The 21,401-nt window shown below is 42.0% G+C and overlaps 1 protein-coding gene across 10 annotated transcripts in view; it reads left to right on the forward strand.

Annotated features, from left to right (window-relative positions):
• ank2b (ankyrin 2b, neuronal) overlaps positions 1-21,401 on the forward strand; it is a 235,728-nt gene that overhangs the window by 201,214 nt on the left and 13,113 nt on the right. For 5 of the 10 annotated variants that reach the window (XM_046064554.1, XM_046064558.1, XM_046064556.1 and 2 more), the window contains 14 exons: positions 1,613-1,767; positions 1,886-2,097; positions 3,321-3,525; positions 3,617-3,713; positions 3,806-4,034; positions 4,632-4,757; positions 4,904-5,026; positions 6,134-6,155; positions 8,546-13,192; positions 13,709-13,786; positions 13,926-14,057; positions 14,164-14,313; positions 14,452-14,686; positions 14,926-14,986. In XM_046064554.1, the coding sequence (XP_045920510.1) occupies positions 1,613-1,767; positions 1,886-2,097; positions 3,321-3,525; positions 3,617-3,713; positions 3,806-4,034; positions 4,632-4,757; positions 4,904-5,026; positions 6,134-6,155; positions 8,546-13,192; positions 13,709-13,786; positions 13,926-14,057; positions 14,164-14,313; positions 14,452-14,686; positions 14,926-14,986 (6,472 nt within the window). Of the gene's footprint in view, positions 1-1,612; positions 1,768-1,885; positions 2,098-3,320; positions 3,526-3,616; positions 3,714-3,805; positions 4,035-4,631; positions 4,758-4,903; positions 5,027-5,774; positions 5,808-6,133; positions 6,156-8,545; positions 13,193-13,708; positions 13,787-13,925; positions 14,058-14,163; positions 14,314-14,451; positions 14,687-14,925; positions 14,987-21,401 lie in introns of all 10 variants that reach the window. The other 5 variants (XM_046064562.1, XM_046064563.1, XM_046064560.1 and 2 more) reach the window with 4 other exon arrangements.

Raw genomic sequence — 21,401 nt, forward strand, 5'->3', positions numbered from 1 at the left:
TTAATTATTTCATACTTTCATGTTTATAGTTTGTATGTGTTTATTCTTATGATTATTTATTCATAGTTTCTTATTTATTTATTTAATTTGAACACTTTTGGTCTCCATAGAGATGCAGATTATAATTAGCGCAATCACTCAGCTGTTCAAATGAGTCCCCAAGGTTCCTATTTTGCACCCAACCAAAACATTGTGTGTGCTCTTTCTTCCTCACTGCTGCGTACGGACGCTTGGTCGATCACACAGTAAACTCCACCTTCCCAGTGCCCCTCCACCTCTTAATGAGGGAGAGAGTTTGGTTAGCAGAATCCTCCAGCTCGGCCCGCCGGGGACAAAATTCCTTGGGTAGGGTGGAAAAAAATCAACAGTTTCCCATATGAAACAATCCATGGATGCTGGTCTCAGTGTTTCCATTTAGAACCCCTTCCATTAGATGTTTTTTTTGTCTGTACGTTACTGTGTTGTCATGCTTGCACTAGTGTCATCTGGTACATTGCTGTGACATTACTTTGCTTTTTCTTCAATCCTTCTTGTCTGCTTAGCCTTTTCAGTGTTGATGTTTTCATGCTTCCAGTATTAATAATAAATGTGTGTTAGAAGAACTTTTTTTTTTCTTCATTTACGTGTGAAATTTAAATGGTTGTGTGGCCTGTGAGTAGCTAGGGAACCAGGTGAAATTCGACTGCATGGTGTGGTTCTGTGGTAGGCTCTGTTTTCCTTCCTTTCATGTAAATAGCAAACTGACCAACAGGCTAATTTCCCAAGTGTAAATCACAAATTGGGAATTTGGGGGGGGGGGGGGGGGTTATGTTTTTATTCATGAGTTAAAAAGCATAGCTTTCAAATAACATAATGTAATTTTTATTGTCAAAAATAGCAACAATAGTAAAAAACATTATTGTGCACTGTCAGGCCAGAGAACCCTCTAAATATCACATGCAAATATCCACAGTTATTCTGTAATAGCTGTGTTTGTCCAATGCTGGATTGTACTTGTAGCATGCTTCTTATATATGTGTTGTAGCTAGCTTTTTGTGATTATGCCTTATTGTGATCAGGTAAGTACTAAAATGACAGTTCACTACTTATACTAAATTAAGTATTAAATATAGTTGTTCTTCAAGGACTTTTTTCTCAAAAGGGGTAACTCATCCCCAAATCTTGACATGGATTATGGTGGTTACTATAGTAGAATAATAGTTACTATAATTTTCAAAGCAGAACTTCAGTCACCTTCTCAAACTATTCTTGCCACATAATCCGCTTCTTTGCTGTCTTTTAGTAAGTTCAGAACACTAATGCATAGGGTAAAATGCACTGGCAAGAAAAAACATACAACTGCTGGGTGACTCAGATGCGGCAGCCTCAGTCAGGTTGCTTACATCATCCAGGACACATGTGTGACTACACTGACATGCTCATGATGGAAATCCAAGATCCAGACTTCATAGAATTGTGATTACATCCATAACTATTGTTTGAAGACAAAAACATTTCTATAAAAATGTTTGTAAAGACAGGAAAATCTAAAGTCTACACAGAAAAATAGTCTTGTCCCAAGTATGGCATATGGTATTTACTTACATACACTACCTGGCTTTTACCCCTCCAGTCCTGTGATTGTGGAAATCCCCCACTTTGCTGCCTTGCGGGGGAAAGAGAGGGAGCTGGTGATCCTGAGAAGTGAGACTGGAGAGAGCTGGAAGGAGCATCACTGTGAACACACCCAAGAGGAACTCAACCAGATACTCAACGGCATGGATGAGGGTCAGTCTCTTTGTGGTGTACCAGTAGACTGCACCACGAGTTTGGGAATGTATAAATGTATTCCTATATTTCTACATGTATGTCCCTGGCTCATGTACTTTTTTGCCCCCTCCTCCAGAGCTGGACACACCAGAGGAGCTAGAGAGGAAGCGCATTTGCCGTATCATCACTAGGGACTTCCCACAATACTTTGCGGTGGTGTCGCGCATCAAACAAGACAGTAATCTCATTGGTCCCGAAGGAGGCATCCTGAGCAGCACAGTTGTCCCCCAAGTACAAGCAGTTTTTCCTGAGGGGGCCCTCACCAAGAGGATCAGGGTCGGACTGCAGGTAATTTACAAAAGCATCAGTATAGTCTATGTCCCCCCTTCGCTATATACATGTGTGCTTCAGCTACTGCAGGCTAATGTTACATATCCACATGGAGCATTTCAGAATAAGAGCGTTTTGCCTATCTGATTTTGCTTATTTGTTCAGTTGTCCTTGGTTTTTGTGCTTCTGCTATGGTTAAGTCAGCTATGTAGTTAAATTGTTTATTTTTTTGGTCTGTTTTAACTGTGTTTATTGTTGATTTATGATCTGGATTCTTATGATCTTGAAAATCGATTCTCTATGCCGTTCTGTGTCTGACTTCCTGCCTGGTTCATCTGCTCCGTGCTGCTTGACGCGGTAAATAGACTGGCAGTGAATATTGAACTTTAGCAAAACTTCAATTTAAAACAATCGCAAATTGAATCGTAATTGCAACATCTGGCATTAGATTTTTTCCCAAAATCTTTCAGCCCTACTCTGTACCAAATTGTATTGCAGAAAATCCAGTGGAACTAGATTAAAAGTCAAGAGATCAACAAAGTCGACCATGAATGAAAGTTTGTTAATCCATCCATGCCAACCCATTTGGTAGATATCAGTGGATAAGTGAAACATTTAACCTGCTGGTGGTGTTAGATGAAGTAAAAGCGTCAGTAAAGTTGTTTTATGTAGTCTTGACACAATTATTTTTCTGGCAGTCTATTAGATAATTGTTGAGATATTTCAGTCTAGATGAGTGTAGATGAGTCTATAGCTACATCGAGGTGACAGTTTAACCAGTGTTTTAGTGGAGGTATCAACCATTGGGCTATAGGTTTCTTTGTAGCAGACATACCAGCCTACCATATTTTATGTTCTTCTTCTGCAAGTGGAAACTGAGTTCTCATTTAGGAGATGCAGGGATGGAATAATTTTTTTTCTAGTACGGCGGACCCTGAATAGTCGAAGATTTGATGGGCGGAGCCTGATTCGACTGTCAATCTCACAGTTGAAGCTTCGCAGCAACAAGGATCACGCCCATTTTGGCGATATCGGAGTGCTCAACGTCTGATTTTAAATAGAACTACCAGTTTTCTCCCAATAAGTTAAAATACTGCCTATTACAATATACATTTCAACGTTTAATGGTACAAATGAAAAAATGAGACAAGAAAATAGCTTTTAGGAAATGTTTATAAAGTGCGGAGCTAGCGTGTGTTAATAAATCATAAGGTCGCTGTATACTCTGTCTTCTCTCCCAGGCCCAGCCAGTCAGTATGGATGCAGTGAGGAAGATCCTGGGGAACAAGGCCATGTTCAGCCCCATCGTCACCCTGGAGCCCCGCAGGAGGAAGTTCCATAAACCCATCACCATGACCATCCCTGTCCCCAAAAGCAACTCCGACTCGGTCCTCAATGGATTTGGAGGGGACACCCCCACCTTGCGACTGCTCTGTAGTATCACCGGTAAGAGAGTGCACACAAATCTGTGAATAGACCAACCAGACACATTCTCACTCTCTAATATGTCAATCTTTGTGTTTGTGTCCATGTGCAGGTGGAACGACGCCTGCTCAGTGGGAGGACATAACAGGAACCACTCCGTTAACATTCATCAATGACTGTGTCTCCTTCACCACCAATGTGTCTGCCAGGTAACACAAAAAATAATAATTTGGGACTCGGATGCGGCAGATAACAAAGACCTAACCTCACTGGTTCTTTCCAACCCCCTTCTGCTTTCTAGATTCTGGCTGATAGATTGTCGGCAAGTCCAGGAGTCTGTCAACTTCTCCACCCAGGTGTACCGAGAGATCATCTGTGTCCCTTACATGGCCAAGTTTGTCATCTTTGCCAAGACCCACGATCCCATTGAGGCCCGACTGCGCTGCTTCTGCATGACAGACGACAAGATCGACAAAACCCTGGAGCAGCAGGAGAACTTCACCGAGGTGGCCCGCAGCCGAGATGTAGAGGTGAGGAAGGAGAGTGGAGGAGGAATGTCTCACCAACCACAGAGGACCTAATACGATGCAATGTTTACATTTAGCTTGAGAACGTTTTGAGACTTAATTTCTGAGAAATGGGATATTGGGTGATGCAAGTTGCCTTCCTCGCTGTGTTTTACCAGGACATAGAGCTAGGTAGCTGTGTTAGTGGATAGTTGTCCTAGATGAGGAATTATATTGACAACATAAGGGGGCCAAGGATTGGGGAACACAGCCAGTCAGACGGAGGGGAATGGAGCCATCTCAGACCACTACTGAGAAGGTTCTAAACGATTATAAGGCAGTATCCCTGACACAAGACATTTTTCAACATATTTGCATGATAAGCTGTATCAGATGCTGAGGTAAGATTGGGCATGTTTTGGGTTATGACAGAAACGTCATTAACATTTCTCAATATAATGATTATTCACCACATTTAAATCACTTTTTCAAAAACGTTTGATTGACTTTTGGTTTTGTATGAAATGGGTGAACTACTGCATGAAGGTGAAAAGGGGAAACCACCTGGGGTTAAAACAAAAACGTTGGTTCTTGTACTAATCTGCCTGTTGTATTTCTCAGGTCCTGGAAGGCAAACCTATCTATGCAGACTGCTTTGGAAACCTTGTTCCCCTTACCAAAAGTGGCCAGCACCATCTCTTCAGCTTCTTTGCCTTCAAGGAGAACAGACTAGCACTCTTCATCAAAGTGAGCACTCTACTTTATGTGTTTATTTCACAAAGAAACATGTGCATCGTTTATATGCAAGTGCAGCAAGAGAACTATAATTCTTTATAATGAATTTTCCTTATGAAGCGTTGACTGACTAATGCTGAACTGCTTGGCTGTTGCAGATCAGAGACAACACTCAGGAGCCGTGTGGCCGTCTGTCCTTTATGAAAGAACCCAGGAACTATAGATCACTCACCCAAAATGCCATATGCAACCTCAACATCACCCTGCCATCATACAGCAAGGTAAGGGCACTGCCTTTGTTTGGCTCAACAGGGGATGCTTTCTGTTGCATATCTTGTCAGTTCTAGTAAGTAAAACTGGCTGTTGTAATTTAACATGAAAAGCACTACAATAAAATACTGTAGCTGTTTGTAAGCTGGATCATACTGCAATCCTGAGCCTATTTCCCTCTACTACTGTAATACATGCTAATCTCCCACATATCAGTTACTACACTATTCCATTCCAACATAATGCCAATTTTTTTTTAATTAATACTCTTCAGTATACATTCCTATTTCTTATATTCATGTTTGACATCATAAGCAGTGCACTAATGCTATGAGCAGCCAACATTACTGCTTTATAGTGATGGTTGCTACTTTGCTTTGAAATCTGACTTAAACGGTGAGCCATCTTAATGGCTGTACTAGGCAACATTGTGGCCTATAATCAGATCAGAAGAATACCAAGTATATTGGATTTAAAATCCCAGAAGTCATGGAGTGTGATGGCTAATCTGGATAGCATGGCTCGTCTGTGATGCTTTAGTATGATTCAGGCAAGATCTGAATCTGTTTTTTTTACTTCTAAAATCTCTGACTAATGTGGCTTTAAAGATCACTATGGCTCTCCCTGAAATCACACTGACTGGTTGTCTTCGTTTCTATGGTAACCATACATTTGCCCTTGTCCTTTTTCTCCCTTTAATGTTGCTGTTGCTTCTATCTGTACATCTTTCTGCTTCTTGCTGCTTCTTGCTCCCAAAAGGAGTCCGATTCAGACCACGAGCAAGAGGAAGAGGTAAAAGCAGCCACCGCTTCCCATGTCTCTTCTACTAACTAGCTCTGCTGACCTATGCTGTCCACTGTCTTGTCACGAGGATAACATTATGGACATGTTCAAGTAGTCAGATATTATATTTTAGATTTAATTTGTTTATTGTAGTAGATTAGATTGTGTTTCGTCAGTGGCATAGCTCATTTTCGCTGTTGTGCTATGTGTGTCCTTTGTGTTCTTTTCCTGAGGTACTGTAGCAATTATAACGGTAGTAGTAACTTTAGGATATCTAGCATATACAGTACAGTGGATGAAACAAGACTAACTTTTCATATTTGTTTTTCTTTCAGACCAGCAGAATGCTAGAGAAATGTAAGACATTTTTTCCTATTTAATTTCATTTTATAACTAAAATAGTTTTAAAAACTAACTAAAAAAACATAATGTCATGTCTGCATATTTTTATAAACCAAACTAATATGACAATAACATTGATATTGTATGGGTTGTTAGTCTAGTCTAGAGTGCAGAGGAATAACCACACTGATACACTGACACCACCATCTTAGCCCTTATCTTAATTGTAGACTATACATCTTATCAAAGCCCTTTAAGCTTCATGTTTTTTGTCTTGTCAAACAAACAAAAACCTCCCCATGTCAATGTTATGTCCTGGGGCTTTATTCACTTTTTACTTTCCTTTTTTTCTGATTTGACACCTGCGTCAATGTCTCCAATTTAATGCTTTCCCCATCATAAGTTGAGATTGGAAATATGGAGAAAGAGTTAGACACTGCCATCTACGTATTTACATGACAATTTAACTCATTCATACTGTGGTGATGTTTATGTGACAATGACCCTTAATTTTTTGTTGGCAAAAAAACAAACTGGCAATAGCGCCAGCACAGTCAAAATGCCATTTTTGTCTTCCTGATTTATTTATGCTTGTGCCTGTTTCGTCATTTAGCGGCTCCTAACAAACCTGCTTGCTTGTGCAATTTGGCAACTTTGGCACAAATGCGTTCTCATATTCACCTGCTCAGAAAAAAAGAACAAACATATTTGTGGCTTAGTGCATAATCAGTTCTCTGCAATATCAAACAACCTTTCATGTAGTTTTATTTCTGCATCTTTCAGTTTGATATATCAAAATGCAACTTCTAATATCATTAAGGCAGACTCTGTACTGGTTAGGTCAATGAGAGACTCTTACCAATAATGACATTCACAACTGCTTGTGGGAGGCTTCAATCCCCTACAGTTAGTTAAATAACTGTAGCCATCACATTGCAGCAAGAAAGGATTGAGAGCAGCTTTTAAAGGAGGTGATGTGGTTTGTCATCACTGAAGCACACCTGGACTCCACCTGCTGATACTGCTTTCATCTTCGTAATGAAGTTCGTGCCATGCTGTGCTAGGGTTGTGCTAGCACCTCTGGTCACACACCAAGTGTCACACCAATGTGTGCTCAGAGTTCCTGAAACTGGGTACTGTGCAAGCACCCAGTTCCAGGAGATTAGATGCCAGAATATTAGTATTCCTCCACCTGTAGTCCTTCTGAATCTTTCCCTTTCGATCCTCTGTGCCTTGCTCATTTAGTAATGTGAAAATTGAGCAATATATCAAGGCAAAATTCTTGTGTGTGAAACCCTCCATGACAGTAAACCTGTTTCTGATTCATGAAACATACATGGATGATATGTTATTGATTAGAATCCACGTATATGTTTTCAGGAGAAATTTAAAATAAAATAGATGATACTGATACTGTATGTTGCATCAGTAGTTGTGTTAATAGATCAAGAACTCACCACATTACTGAATGAAGACATATTAATAAACAACTGTTTACTAATTAAATAGATAGCTAACAACTGTTAGCGTTCTGTTTAATTGTAGACTGAACTTTCCACACTCTCTTTACCAGAACCTTTCCATCAGAACTCCCCTTGGCTTTGCATGGAAATAACTTGCCTTACATAAATGTGTATGCTTGTGCTTGTATGTCTGAATGATTATTTGTAATGTCTTGTTAATGAGAGTTAATTTGTTATTTTGTTGCTGTGCTGATTTTGGAATGTTCCCTCACAACACCATGTTCTTATGGTTTTGTGCACAGCGTTTTGTGCATGTTTAGTTAGCTAAGGCTGAATGGACGGCAAAGTGTCCATCATTAGATTCTGTTAAGTAAATGATCTGCTTTGTCTAGACTGAAAAGCATGGCAAATCATCATATGTTTTATAAGTTATCACTGGCTTTCTTTGATTGACGCTATTAGCATTCTGAGTTGTTTTCCAGGCATTTCGCCTGTGTCACATTGACATATATCATACATCCGATCAATCTTGAGATGTCTTGATGTTGTTTCTTTGTTTCCTTTGATGTTCCTTCTTCCATTGTACTCGCTGGTACCTAGTCTCATTTATATTTGGTATAGTTTTTAAAATGTATTTTAGTTTTCTTCTATAGTTTTGTCTTGTGAGTGTGAGTGCGCTGAGTGTATAAGCAAGTTATTTCCGGCTCATATCATTTCCCATCTGTATTATTTAGCCTTTACTTTACCACAGTTCCCCAGAGACATGAAAATATAAGCCAAATTCCTCTGAAACCCTGATGTAGAACCCATTGTGAATTTGTTGTCCTATGATCCCTGCAGTGTGTTCCAATCTTGTCCTGACCACATTCTCCGATGTCTGTCTCCTTTCATTTGAATTTTTGATTTTCTTTACTCCTTACTTGTTCTTCTTCCATATGGAAGATGAAGAGACGGAGACATCAGTCCTGAAATCTGAGCTGATTCGAGAACCAGACCTCCTATCCGACGTGTCAGAGATGAAGCAAGATTTGATCAAAATGACTGCCATCTTGACTGCAGACTCCACAGAGAAATCACCTTCCTTAGGAGGGTGTGGTCTAGAGAAAGGGACTGAGGATGTTTCTGGAGAGCCATTAGAAATAATGGAGAAGGACTTAGAGAAAGTCAAAGAGGACCTAGAGAAAGTCAGCGAGATACTGAGGAGTGGAACATATGAGGGTGAGGCAGCAGAGGAGGCAGCAAAAGCAGCTAGAATGGCTGAAGAGTGGGTTCTCCTCTCAGACAGTGAGATTCAGGAGGCCAAAAAGATGGCAGCTTTAGAAATTCAAGAGCCTATCTTACGTGAAAGTAGAGCTAACAGAGGGGCTCCCAGACCCAAAGCCATAAAGGACAGTGGTGACCTTAAAGAATACCTCCTGGATGCACCAGTAAGCTCCAAAATAAAAGCTAAAAAAGAGCCAGCTGTCCAAGAAAGATTCACTGATGTTGTACTACGCAAAAGTTCAAAACCAACCTCTGCAACCAAAGTTCATGACAAAACAGCTGCTGGTGAAGTTAAAAAGCCAGTCAGAAAGAAGGGGAAAGACCAGGTGCAGGCGGAGGAATCAACAGAGACAGGTGCACTTTTAAGTGTGCCCACAGCCCCTGCCCCAGCATCACCTGTGTCCCCAGTGGTTGAAGAAACTCCAATTGGGTCAATAAAGGACAAAGTCAAAGCCTTACAACAAAAAGTAGAGGCAGAGCAAAAGAGCAAAAAGGTCACTGGAAGCAAGCCTTCACAATTGCCTATTATGAGCAAACCTTCTCCAAAAGCCAAAGAAAGCCCTAAATCCAAACAGGTCCCACCTAAATCCCCCAAAGCTGAATCTGAAAAGCTTGAGGAGACCATGTCAGTTAAAGAGTTGATGCAAGCATTCCAAACAGGGCAGGACCCCTCAAAGAGAAAGTCTGGGCTATTTGAGCTCAAAACATCCACTACATCAAAATCAGAGAAAACTGTCCAATCAAAGTCCATGACCAAGGCAGTAACCTCACGTGTCTCTCAAGAACGAGAAGTGTCTTTGGATTCCAAACCTTGCAAGAAAGAGACTACTCCGCAAGATAGAGAGAAAGAAACCAAGTCAGTCGCTGCCGCCCATTCAGAGCTAACTGAAACTGTGGACTTTGGAAACGGTGACCTTGATGATAGCTCTGACAGCTTAAAACATGAGGGTGTGGCGGACTCACTAAGTGCCAGTTCTGGAGATGGAACCCCTCATCTGAGCTCTGAGGACAGTTACAAACATGAGGCTCTAGCAACTCCAGGCACAAGCCCAGAAAGTCTGTGTCCTTCTCCCAAAACTGGACAGCAGACCTCTACAACTTCGGCAATAACTGTCACAACAGTCAAAATAGAAAGTAAAGACACTGAGAAGTCTGGAGACTCTGGTGTAGAGACCACTGGTGACCAGCTCTCTACAGAATTGACCCTCCCTGTCTTTTCCAGCGAGGCTGCAGATGACCACACTACAAGTGAGTCCATATCTGTTAAGAGGAGCGAGTCTAAGCCATCTAAACCTCAAAAGCTAATAAAGAGAGTTTCAGAAACTGTAGAAACTTTTCTTAGCGATGACGAGAGCCCTGATCATCAGCTAGCTTTGTCTTTAGTTGGTTCTCCAGCCTCTAGATCCTCTTCTCAGCGTCATGAAGGCTTAGAGCTGCCTTTAAAACAGGACTCAGATGCTCTCAGCCCATTAGCTGATGACTCTTTGACAATAAGCCACAGAGACTCTCTAGAGGGTAGTCCTCTCATGGAAGAAAACTCCTCCGATAAGTCCCCAGACTCTATTGAACCTAGCCCAACCAAGGAATCGCCCCCTCATGACTCCTTAGAGAGCAGCCCTGTAGAGCAAAAAAACCACCCATCCTTCCCATCAGCTAAAGGTGCACCCAGTAAATCCTCTAGCCATCCAGAGTCCTCCAAAGCTACAGAATTTTCCCAAGATGCTTTGCGTGGTAGGCTGCTTCGAGACCATGACGCTAGTGCTGATGATGACAGTTGTGAGCAGACATCTCAGATGACAAGTTCTGGTAAGAGTCCCCTCTCCCCTGATACTCCTAGTTCTGAAGAGGTAAGTTATGAGGTAAACCCCAAACCCCCTGACCATACATTCCTGTCTGTTCCATCCAAACCGGCTGTCATCCCTGAAGACCCAGAAGAAGAGGATACATCAGACAGCTATGAAGCTAAGAGAAAAATCACTCCAGAGGAGGAGATGTTTAAGATGGCAGCCAAAATAAAAACATTTGATGAAATGGAACAAGACGAAAGGAGCAAAAAGAACTCTAGAAAAGATTGGTTTTCCTCAGCAGATGCCAAAGTAGGGGATGACAGCTATGAAACATTAGAGCCCACAAGTCAGAAGCTTTCGCAAAGTGAATGTGGGCTCAATAGACCCGCTGAAGATTCAAAGGTAGCTCTTTTTGTTGATCTTCATATTAAAGTACAACCTCCCTCTCCTTTTTCAGCAGGTTTGCATGACGGATCGCACAGCAAAGATGTCAAGAAAACAACAACAACAACAACAACAACAACAACAGCCAGTGTAACTTCAGAGGGACCTCACTCTGTCTCAGACCAGCACCATTCAAAATACAAACTGGAAACTACACAGGAACAAAGAGCCGAGCCATCTGCTAGAGCTAATAACAACAGTACTGCCAAAAAGGCTGCTGTAACACCGAACGCTGAAAACAGGACTGATGAGCAAAAGGAGGAGAGCTTAAGGAAGTCAAAAGAAAGTGAAGGAGATGATAATGGTGCTCAAGAGTTAGGTGTTAGCAATCTGACTGGTACGCTAAAACAAGGTAGCAATGTAACAGATGAAGTAAAAGGAGATCAAAAAGGGCATACAGGTGCACCAGAGGCTGGACTCAGTGCAACAGCTGCCACAGGTCAAACAAAGGAAATGTTCAAACCGGAGGTCTGTATCTATGACGACACAGAGGAGGATGATGAGGCACTGGAACCTCCCAGAACTGAGTCAAAAGGTGTCACTGCAAGGGTAGACACTGACTCATGGTCTGCCATGCGGGAGGATGATGCCACTTTTGCAGCTCGTGTCAAAGAGGAGGAACAGAAGATACTAAATTTGGTGGTGGACCGTCAGTCTCTGCAAGCAACTCCAGACACAACACCTGGTAGAACACCGACAGAAGAGAGCACTCCTACCAGTGAGCCCAACCCTTTTTTATTCCAAGAAGGGAAGCTCTTTGAGATGACCCGAAGTGGTGCTATTGACATGACTAAGAGGAGCTATGAGGAAGAGGGGGGTGGCTTTGCCTTTTTCCAGATAGGTGAACAGCCTTTAGAGGAGCTTCTCTTAGAAGAGGCCAGAGAGGAAGGCATGAGGTCGGCAGAAGAACCTGAAGTCGGCCTCAATCTAACACTGGAGGTTAAAACTGAAGAGACTGAGAAATCAAAAGAAACAACTGATTCTCAGCTTCAGTCCTCACCTGAAGGTGATCAGCCAGCCTCTAAAGCTGATGCATCCAAATCTAAAATCCCTAAAATGGGCATTTCAGCTTCAGCCAAACCTACAAAGAAAGATCAGACTTCACCTGAAGGTCTAGAAACTAAAACTGACAAAAATGTAAATGAAGGATGCTTAGATTTAGACACAAGTTCCCCTGACCAAATGATAACGAATGTACAGACAGCAGAAACTACAGTCACTAGATCAGTTTACTCTGAGCAGGGCCAAGAGTCCTCTGATTCTTCTCCAGAGGAACCACAGTCAGTGATAGAAGCACCCAAACCAACAGGCAAGTCCAAACAAAGTGCTTCCAGTAGTGTTAAAAAGACTCCGGTCAAAACACAAGCTAAGTCTGCTCCTCAAGGTCGGGGTAAATCCACAATTGCTTCTCCATCTCATGCAACCTCCTCCTCAAACACTCTTAAAAAAGAGGCCTCCTTCACTTCTGAGTCTAAATCTAGAATTCCCATCAAGGCTAGTACTCTCAAGCCTGATTCTACTGTCAAACGTGCTGAATCTACCCAAAACAAAAAGCTTAATGTCCCTGTAAAAAAGGATACAAGGAGAAAATCTGAGACAGACGCAGGTCCTTCTGTGGAAGTCAAAACCAAGACACCATCTTCCAAAGCCAAGAGCTTCTGTGAGGGGGAGTCTACCAGGACATCTGGTAAAAAAGAACAGGGTCGCCCCTTGAGTGCTGAGGCAGCAAAATCTAAAAGCTTCCAGTCCAGATTGCCAGTCCGAGGCAAAAGTGGGCAGTCGCCTCATTCATCTACACCCACTAAAGAGAAAAGTGAGCCATGCAAACAGTCCGAGTTCTTCGAAGAGATAAGTGATGAAGCAGCAAAACTTGTGGCAAGGTTAGCACAGGCAGAGACAGACAAAGAACAAGAGGCTGACGCCGCCAACTCAGACGATGAGAGCAGTCTCATTGATCCATCAATCATAGAAAGAGAAACTTTCCCTGAGATGCAGTTCCCTCCCTCAGGAGACGTCTTTCCCATTAGACCACTGTGGGACGACCCTGTTGAGACACAGATGCAGCGAATCCCCGATGATAAAGTCCAAAGTCAAGGTATCCCCCCAGTTTAAGGGGCTATTCTCTATCTCTTGTGCCTCATTAGTACACTGTAGCTGTAAAGGTGCTGCCTCTCTGTCTCTTGTTGTTAAGTCCCATTGTAGTGGAAGAATCCATGTGGCTGTGTATTTGTGTTCGTAAAGACGTTTCTCTTTCCTTGTATGTCTGCTGAAAATCTCAAGATTGACTTAAAGGCTTTATGGAACTCGTGAAAACAACTTAGTGACTCAGATGTTTGAAATTAAAGAGTAAATCATTATTTCAACACCTACATGTAATGTCAATAATTTTAATAATGATTGAAATGTACATTTGTTTATCATAGCGTCACTACATTTTTAATCAACCATTCTTCACCGGCACAATTCGGTAATTTGCTACCATGATTTAACCAGACAAAGTGCTACAAGAAGAAGAAAGCCAGTGATGATTTTTGAAACCGTTTGTGAATGTGACTTGATTTGGTATACCTTGTGGCTCTGACCGCTCATGGCTGTCTGGTGGTATTTACAGTAGATCCACAGGATGAAGCAGAAAGAAAAGAGCAACGGTTGGCCATTATAGCTGACCATTTGGGCTTCAGCTGGACAGGTGAGTCACACCTTGGTAGCAGTGATTAAGCTTTCAAACTAAATATATATATTATTACTTAATGTTTGCCAGGCTCTCAAGAAACATCATTTCAAATGTATCTTCATCATAATCATTATTTTATCTTCTTTTTCTTCAGAGCTGGCACGAGAACTGGACTTCAGTGAGGAAAGGATCAACCTGATAAGGATTGAAAACCCCAACTCACTTCAAGACCAAAGCCACGCTCTTTTGCAACTCTGGGCAGAGAGGGAGGGAAAACATGCCACAGGTTTGTGAAAAGGAGGATTCATATTTCTCAGAATGATTACTTAAGTACAAAGTAAAAGCATTTATTCAAATTTAAAGTTGAGTTGAAGTTTTTTGTGTGTCACCAGAAACAAGCCTGATCAAAAGACTGACTAAGATCAACCGAATGGACATTGTTCACCTCATTGAAACTAAGATAAACAAGTCCACTCAGGAGGAGACATCATCACATACCTATGCAGAAATAGAGCAGACCATAGCACTGGATCATAGTGAAGGTACACAGACCAGTGTTAACTTAAAACAGATTCATGATTTGGTTGTTGTTATTTCTAAGTAGAAAGTTCTGATCGATTGTTTTCCTAAGTAAATAAAGTTATTTAAACTAACCTCATTCGGTATGCCTCCACTGTCAGGTTTCTCTGCCCTTCATGAAGACATCGACAGCCCCAGGTCAGGCAGGCGTACAGATGCTACACGTAGGAGTCCAGGCTCAGGACAAGAGGTACCCATGGTGTCAGCAGAGGACCTGTCTTCCAGTTTGTCATCACTTCATGAGACAATGGGACGATCAGACACAGGTTCCACTGCAACAGGCCTTCTTAAAAATTCCCAGAAAGAGAAACTACAAAAAGAGATGAAGACGGCATAGTAAGTTATGCAGAAAGTTATATTTTTTTATTATTTACACAAACATGGACACATGTTGCACTGTACATTGGAAGAAGTGAATTACTTTGGATTGCAGGCTAGATAGCTAATTTCATCGACGCAAAGATTTTTTAGATTTTAGTTGGACTTAAATCCATACTGTGTGGTCATTACGTTACATGACTTAATATTCATATTCTTTTATTATTGATATGCCATCCAATTCTGTTTTTTCACAGTTCATCACAACACGTATATGAGGAACTGACAGACACGGTACACACAGGCAATTTTAAACAAGTAAGTCCTTTCTTCACATTGTACCGCACCTCTCCCTTCAACCTCCGAGCCCATGTGATAGACCCTGTGTACAAAGGGGGACCCAAGTTAGATGCCCAGATTACCCCCCCTCCTTGCCCCACTGTTGAACCATGTGATGATGAGGGTGCTGTTGGATATGAAGGGGCAGAGGGGGGAGAGGAGTGGAGCTTGGAGTGTCTACAAACCACCTATTCTGAAAATGATTATCATTTGTCACCGTTGCCTTGGCGAGAGTCATCCAATAGCTCTCGAACTGGTGTATGCGAGAGTCGGCCATTGTCTATGACCGATTTTGGAGATAGTTTGATTGAATGTGATCAAGCCGAGCAAGACTTCAGCAAACTGTCTATGGAACTTACGGAAACCAATGAGGTATCTGAAAAGATTTGCTTTTCACAACCAGCAAGTGAACAACGGATTCAGCCTACTGTTATCCCTCCTTCTGGTTCTGGTAATGCAATGACAGACTCCACATCCAAGACCAAACAAATGGCAAAAGAACACATGGATGAAGTTTCACGTCGACTCTATAAAGTCCTGTATGGTTATGATGTTGACCTTATGGATTCAGATAGTGAGGATTCGTCTGTGGTCCCTATGAATGAACACCCTGAAGACACAATTCAAGCTGGAGTCGGGAAAAATAACATTAAGGGAGCCGCTAGACGCACAAACATTGTTGAAGATATTTCAAACTCTGTGCTTGAGAGTGATTTTGACCAGGCCTCAATTTCAGACGACCTTGATGTCAAATCCATACATGTTGTGAATCAAACCCAGGTTACTGCCACTCAGACATTAGCGTGTCCCTCTGATGTCAGTTGTCCCATTCCAGGTTTTATTTCTTCAAAGGCAGAACTCATGAGCTCTTCAAGCTTTATTCAGCTGTCACATGACTCAACTTGTGAGAAGATTGATGTTGTAGTCTCTGTAGAGTCTGCACCTGAGATCGAAGCATCCAGATATAGATCCTCTTTTCCAGAATCCACTTCTGAAACTATTTGTGAACTTCATTGTTTAGTTCATGATAGATCAACTTCACCTATATGTGTCACTGATACAGCATTACTTCTGACAGAGAGTCAGGCCTCATCACCTGAATCAATGTCATCAGTAAATGAGCTGAATTTTCTTGCACCAGATTCTCCAGTACCTCAGTTTAGGCCTTTGTCTCCCCTACCACCTCTTGTTTTTCCATGGGAAACTGGTGATGTTGGGGCTTCTGTCCAGGGGCAACAATTACTGAGTGCGCCAGGAGGAACTTTAATGCTGTTAACACCAGAAGCAGAGGAAAGACCATTAACGCCAATGGTTTCAAACAAAAGACCATTTGGAAAGCCAGTATCACTAGGCAGTGATTATAGTTGTGAGAGATCCATCTCACCTCAATCATTAACTTTTGACATAGAAGAAAGAGCATCATCACCTGAGTCTGTCATTTTAGAAACCATGCAATGGTTTTTTACCTCCTCTGAGCATGTGACTCTGTCTCCTGATTTCCAGGAGATGAGACCATCATCTCCTGAATCCATCAGTGCTCATTGTCAGCTCCCACCAGACTCCCCTATCACAGAGTCTTTTACAACTTGTCAAGATAGAGCTTCATCACTGCAGTCAGTGTCATCAGATATGGAATTTGAAACAGTGTTCTCAACCCATTTTGAAGACAGGCCAACATCCCCAGAATCTATAGCATCTGTTAACGAATATAAAGCACTGTCACCGGATTCACCCATAGCTGAATTTAGTCACAACTTGCCTCATGCTGCTTTTGTAGTGGTAGGGGAGAGGTTCACTTCACCTGAATCATTATGCTCAGATGTGGAACATGGCTCCATGTCTCCAGTATCACTTTACCAGGAAGAAAGAGCCTCATCACCTGCATCTGGAGATGAATCGGAATCTGTCTTACCTGTTTTTGGACATAGATCACCCTTAAGTGAATGTGCAGAGGTAGCGTGTGATTCCATACCTGCTGAACATAGAACAAAATTAGTACCTGATACCGAGGAAAAACTACCAATACCAGTGGAATCTGTATCTGAGTATTTTGATGATTGGGTTGCTGTATCTTTGTCTGTTAATGCAGGAAAGCCACTTTCAGCAGAGTCAGTGCCTGATGACAGACCACAGTCTCCAGAGTTAGCTATGTTAGACATTAGAGCACTCTCTCCTGAACTAGAAACATTCACTGAGTCTACAGATTCTCCCATACCACAATATATGCCATCTGTGCACCCTGCTGTTACTATAAATGACCATTCATCATCACCGGAATCTGTCTTGTCAGATCCAGAATATGAGGCCATGTCATTGCTGTCATATTTTGAGAGTAGGCCGTTATCTCCAGATTCTAGTGGTTCCGTAAGTGATTATGGGTCGTTGCCTAATCCTGCCCATAATCTCATAACTGACAGGACCAAATCTGCTAGAAAGATGAAAGATAAAACATCTAAGAAATCAGTGAAAGTTACAAAATCTATGAAACAATCATCTGAGTTTATAACAACAACATATGAAGAGACACACTTATCTGCTAAAGTTCTGTCACCTCCTTTGTCTTCAGAAACTGCATCTAGTGATCTACCATTGTCATTGGGATTTGATACAAATATCCCAGAAGATCAGCAGCTACCTGGAGGGTATCACATACCTCTATCTTTAAGAAAACCAGCCTGCTGTTTAGCCTATGATGCAGAATGTCGGAAACTCGTCTCTCAAATTCATGACCCACAGTATGTAGGAGTGTTTCCGTTTTCTGAGTCTTATCAGACAAAGTCAGATGTAACAGACGAAGATGAAGACGAAGGTGACGCTTTGCAATTAGAAAATGACCAAAGATCACTTTCATCAGATTCTGAAGCAGAATATTGGCCGATGTCACCACAGTCACTGTTGGTGCTGGATGCACTCAGACCAGATTCCTCCCACTCAGGGGGATCTGTAGATAGTCAGAGAGCTTTAACACCAGATTCCCCTCTTCCTCAGTACTTTGCCTCTTTCTCTGTTGACTCTCTAGTTTATCACAGATTAGAGTCAACAGAGTCAGTGTTGTCAGATCTGGATCTGGGGACTGATTCAAACCTGTCATTTATTTTTGAGGACAGACCAGAATCACCTGATTCAGCAGCATCTGTAAACGCAGGCAGGGCACTATCACCTGACTCAGCTATTTCTGAGTTTAGACTGTCTTTACCTGAATCAGTTGTAATTACTAAATTGGATCGGGCTTCTGATCTAGAATGTGTGTCTGTTTCAGATTCCATTGATAAAAACAGACAACTGTCATCTGAGCTGTCAATTCCTGTGCTTGGACAGGCCTCTCCAGAATTTGCTGTTGAGAGCACTCTGGAAACATCCCCTTCACCTGTTTCAGTTTGTTCAGATTTAGAATATGGGGCTATTTCTGTGTCACAATTGTCTCGTGAAGTGAGACCATCCTCGCCTGATTCAGTAGCTTCTGGAGATGGCTACAGAGGTGACTCACCAATACCAGAATTCAAAACAGGGCTGACTGAATCAATTTCATTTATTGCTCACGGATCATCTTCTCCTGAGTCAGTGTTTTCTGATGTTGAATACACACAGTCAAGTGCAGACATAAGTATTTGTGAACACCTGAGACCTGACTCACCAGAATCACAAGTTTCGGAGACCACGGAGAGACCATTGGATGGTAGTAGTAAAACATTGCCTCTCAAGGCAATACGGGTGCCAGTATATAGACTTGTTTATGATGCTGAACTTTGGAAGCTAATTTCTCAAATACGTGATCCTCACTATGTAGGGGAGACTTTTTGCAGTAAAACCGGTGTTTTCGAGTATGCTGGAACAAGAATAGAGTACGTTCTGGAGGATTCAGATATGAAAGAGGGAGAGTTAAAGGATGGTGTGAAGTTGGACATTGCATGTTCACCTGGTGCAGATGTTCTACAAGCAGTACAAACAAAGACTGAGGGAGGAGATAGACCAGTGTCAGAGTCAGAATACAAACCTTCACCAGAGGTAGTACTTTCAGATTTCAAATATGGCTTTTCACCTTCAGAGGCCTGTGCAGACCAAACAGCAGACTCACCTGAATCAGTTGTTTCCATGCTTGAAGAAAGCCAGTTAGCTGCTGGTGCAACATTTAGAGCAAACCACTTGATATGTCAACTATATGACCCCCATTATGTAGGAGAAGCCTTTGTAAGCAGAGCTGAAATGTTTGAATATGTGGAGACTAGTAAAGAGTACTTTCCCCTTGATTCAGATGCAGAAGAGACATGTAGGCCAATGTCAGATGACAACTCATTGGATGGGGATAGACCTTTGTGTCAAGATCCACCCATTCGCCAATTTTCTACTGAGTCAAGGTTGTCATCTCCTGAATCAGAAGTCTCACTGAGCAAACATGGGCCCCTCTCTCCTGACTCACCAGTTCCTGACTTTAGGATGGAGTTAGAGGACTCTGTTGCTTTAGTTGGTGGTTACAGATCATGCTCGCCTGAATCAGGTGCCTCCGATCTCTGGGATTCATCAGGATCTTTTTCTTCACAATTTGGCATTCAAGACAGAGCAGATTCTCCCGATTCTGCTACATCAGAAATTAATGAGAGGCCACGCTCACCAGAATCAGTGACAGAATATAGGCCTCTGTCACCTCATTCACTGATGATAACAACAGAATTAAGAACATCATCTCCTGATTCAACATTATCAGTTAATGAGTTTAGGACTTTATCAGCAGATTCTCCTCTACCACAGTTTAGGCAATATATAGAATCAGCCGTGCATGGGAGATCCTTCACACCCGATTCTGAAAATGAACTCAGGGCACTTTCACCTGATTCACCCATACCTGAATTGAGACATGCTTTAACTATTTCAGCTGCTGAATACAAATCTAGATCACCTGAGTCTGTTTGTTATTCAGATATAGAGCATAAAGATGGGCCATTTGCATCAGTATCCAATGATCGTAGACCTCTATCACCTGATTCAGTAGCATCCGGAGATGAATGCTGGGCCCTGTCACCAGATTCACCTTTACCTCAATACATAGCAAGAGGAGTCGAACGTTTCCCATCGTTTGTTGGTTTTAGGTCAGCATCTCCTGAATCAGCTACATCAGATGTTGAGTGTTTGTTTGATTCCCAATCTATGACTGAAGATAGACCAGATTCTCCTGAGTCATTAAATCTAGAAGTTGAAAAGAGACCTCTGTCACTTGATTCTGAATCAGAGTATAGGCCTTTCTCACCCTCATCACTCATGTTAATATCGAATTTCAGATCATCTTCTCCTGAATCAACTGGTTCACCGAATAAATTTAGCACTCTTTCATCAGACTCCCCTATTCCAGAGTTTAGACAGCTGCTACAAGAGTCCTTAAGCACACACATGGAATATAGGTCCTCTTCGCCGGAGTCAGTGTTGTCAGATTTGGAAGTGGAAATGAAATTACGTTTCTCTAAGTTATCAGAGGACCGACCTTCATCTCCCGAGTCGCTTGCATCAGTCAGTAAATACAGAAGACTGTCCCCTGATTCTCCTATACTTGAGTTCAGACCTGCTTTGCCAGTTCCAAATGCTGGTGTTAATACTAACAGGTCATTATCACCAGAATCAGTGGCATCAGATGTAGAACTTGCTCCACTAATGTCTCAGCTGTTTGAAGTCGATGGGAGGGCAGATTCTCCACAATCAATTTCGTCTTTCTATGAATACCATTGTTTGTCTCCTGACTCTCCAGTACCTCAATACACTCATACTGAACCTCCTATGGTGACAGTAACATATAGATCCACATCACCTGGGTCAGAATGTTCAGATGAGGATTTGGAGACTGATTTGTGTATTCCTTGGCTTTTTGAGGACAGAGCAGCATCTCCTGGTTCAACTGCATGCAAAGATGAATTTAGACCTCTTTCGCCAGATTCACCCATTCCTGAATTTACACAGGCTCTACAAGAGTCCACTGTATCACATATGGACTTAAGGTCCACTTCACCTGAGTCAGTGTTGTCAGATTTGGACGTGGAAATTGAGTTATCTTTCCCAATGATCATAGAGGACCGACGTTCATCTTCTGCGTCCTGTGCATCTCTGAGTATACACAGAGGACTTTCTCCTGATTCCCCTGTGCCTGACTTCAGACAGGCTTTGCTAGATACATATCCTGAGTTTAATGCTTGCAGATCATTGTCTCCTGAATCAGAGGCTTCAGAAATAGAATATGCGCCTTTGAATTCACAGATGTTTGAATTTGAGGACAGAGCAGAATCCCGTCAATCAGGGGTGTCTGACTCTGATCTTAGATGTTTGTCTCCTGACTCTCCTCTACCCCTGTACTCTATCAGTGCACCCACTATCTTAGGAGTAACACATAGATCCACATCACCTGGGTCAGAAT

The sequence above is a fragment of the Micropterus dolomieu genome, linkage group LG12, assembly GCF_021292245.1.
Source record: "Micropterus dolomieu isolate WLL.071019.BEF.003 ecotype Adirondacks linkage group LG12, ASM2129224v1, whole genome shotgun sequence".
Taxonomy (NCBI): domain Eukaryota; kingdom Metazoa; phylum Chordata; class Actinopteri; order Centrarchiformes; family Centrarchidae; genus Micropterus; species Micropterus dolomieu.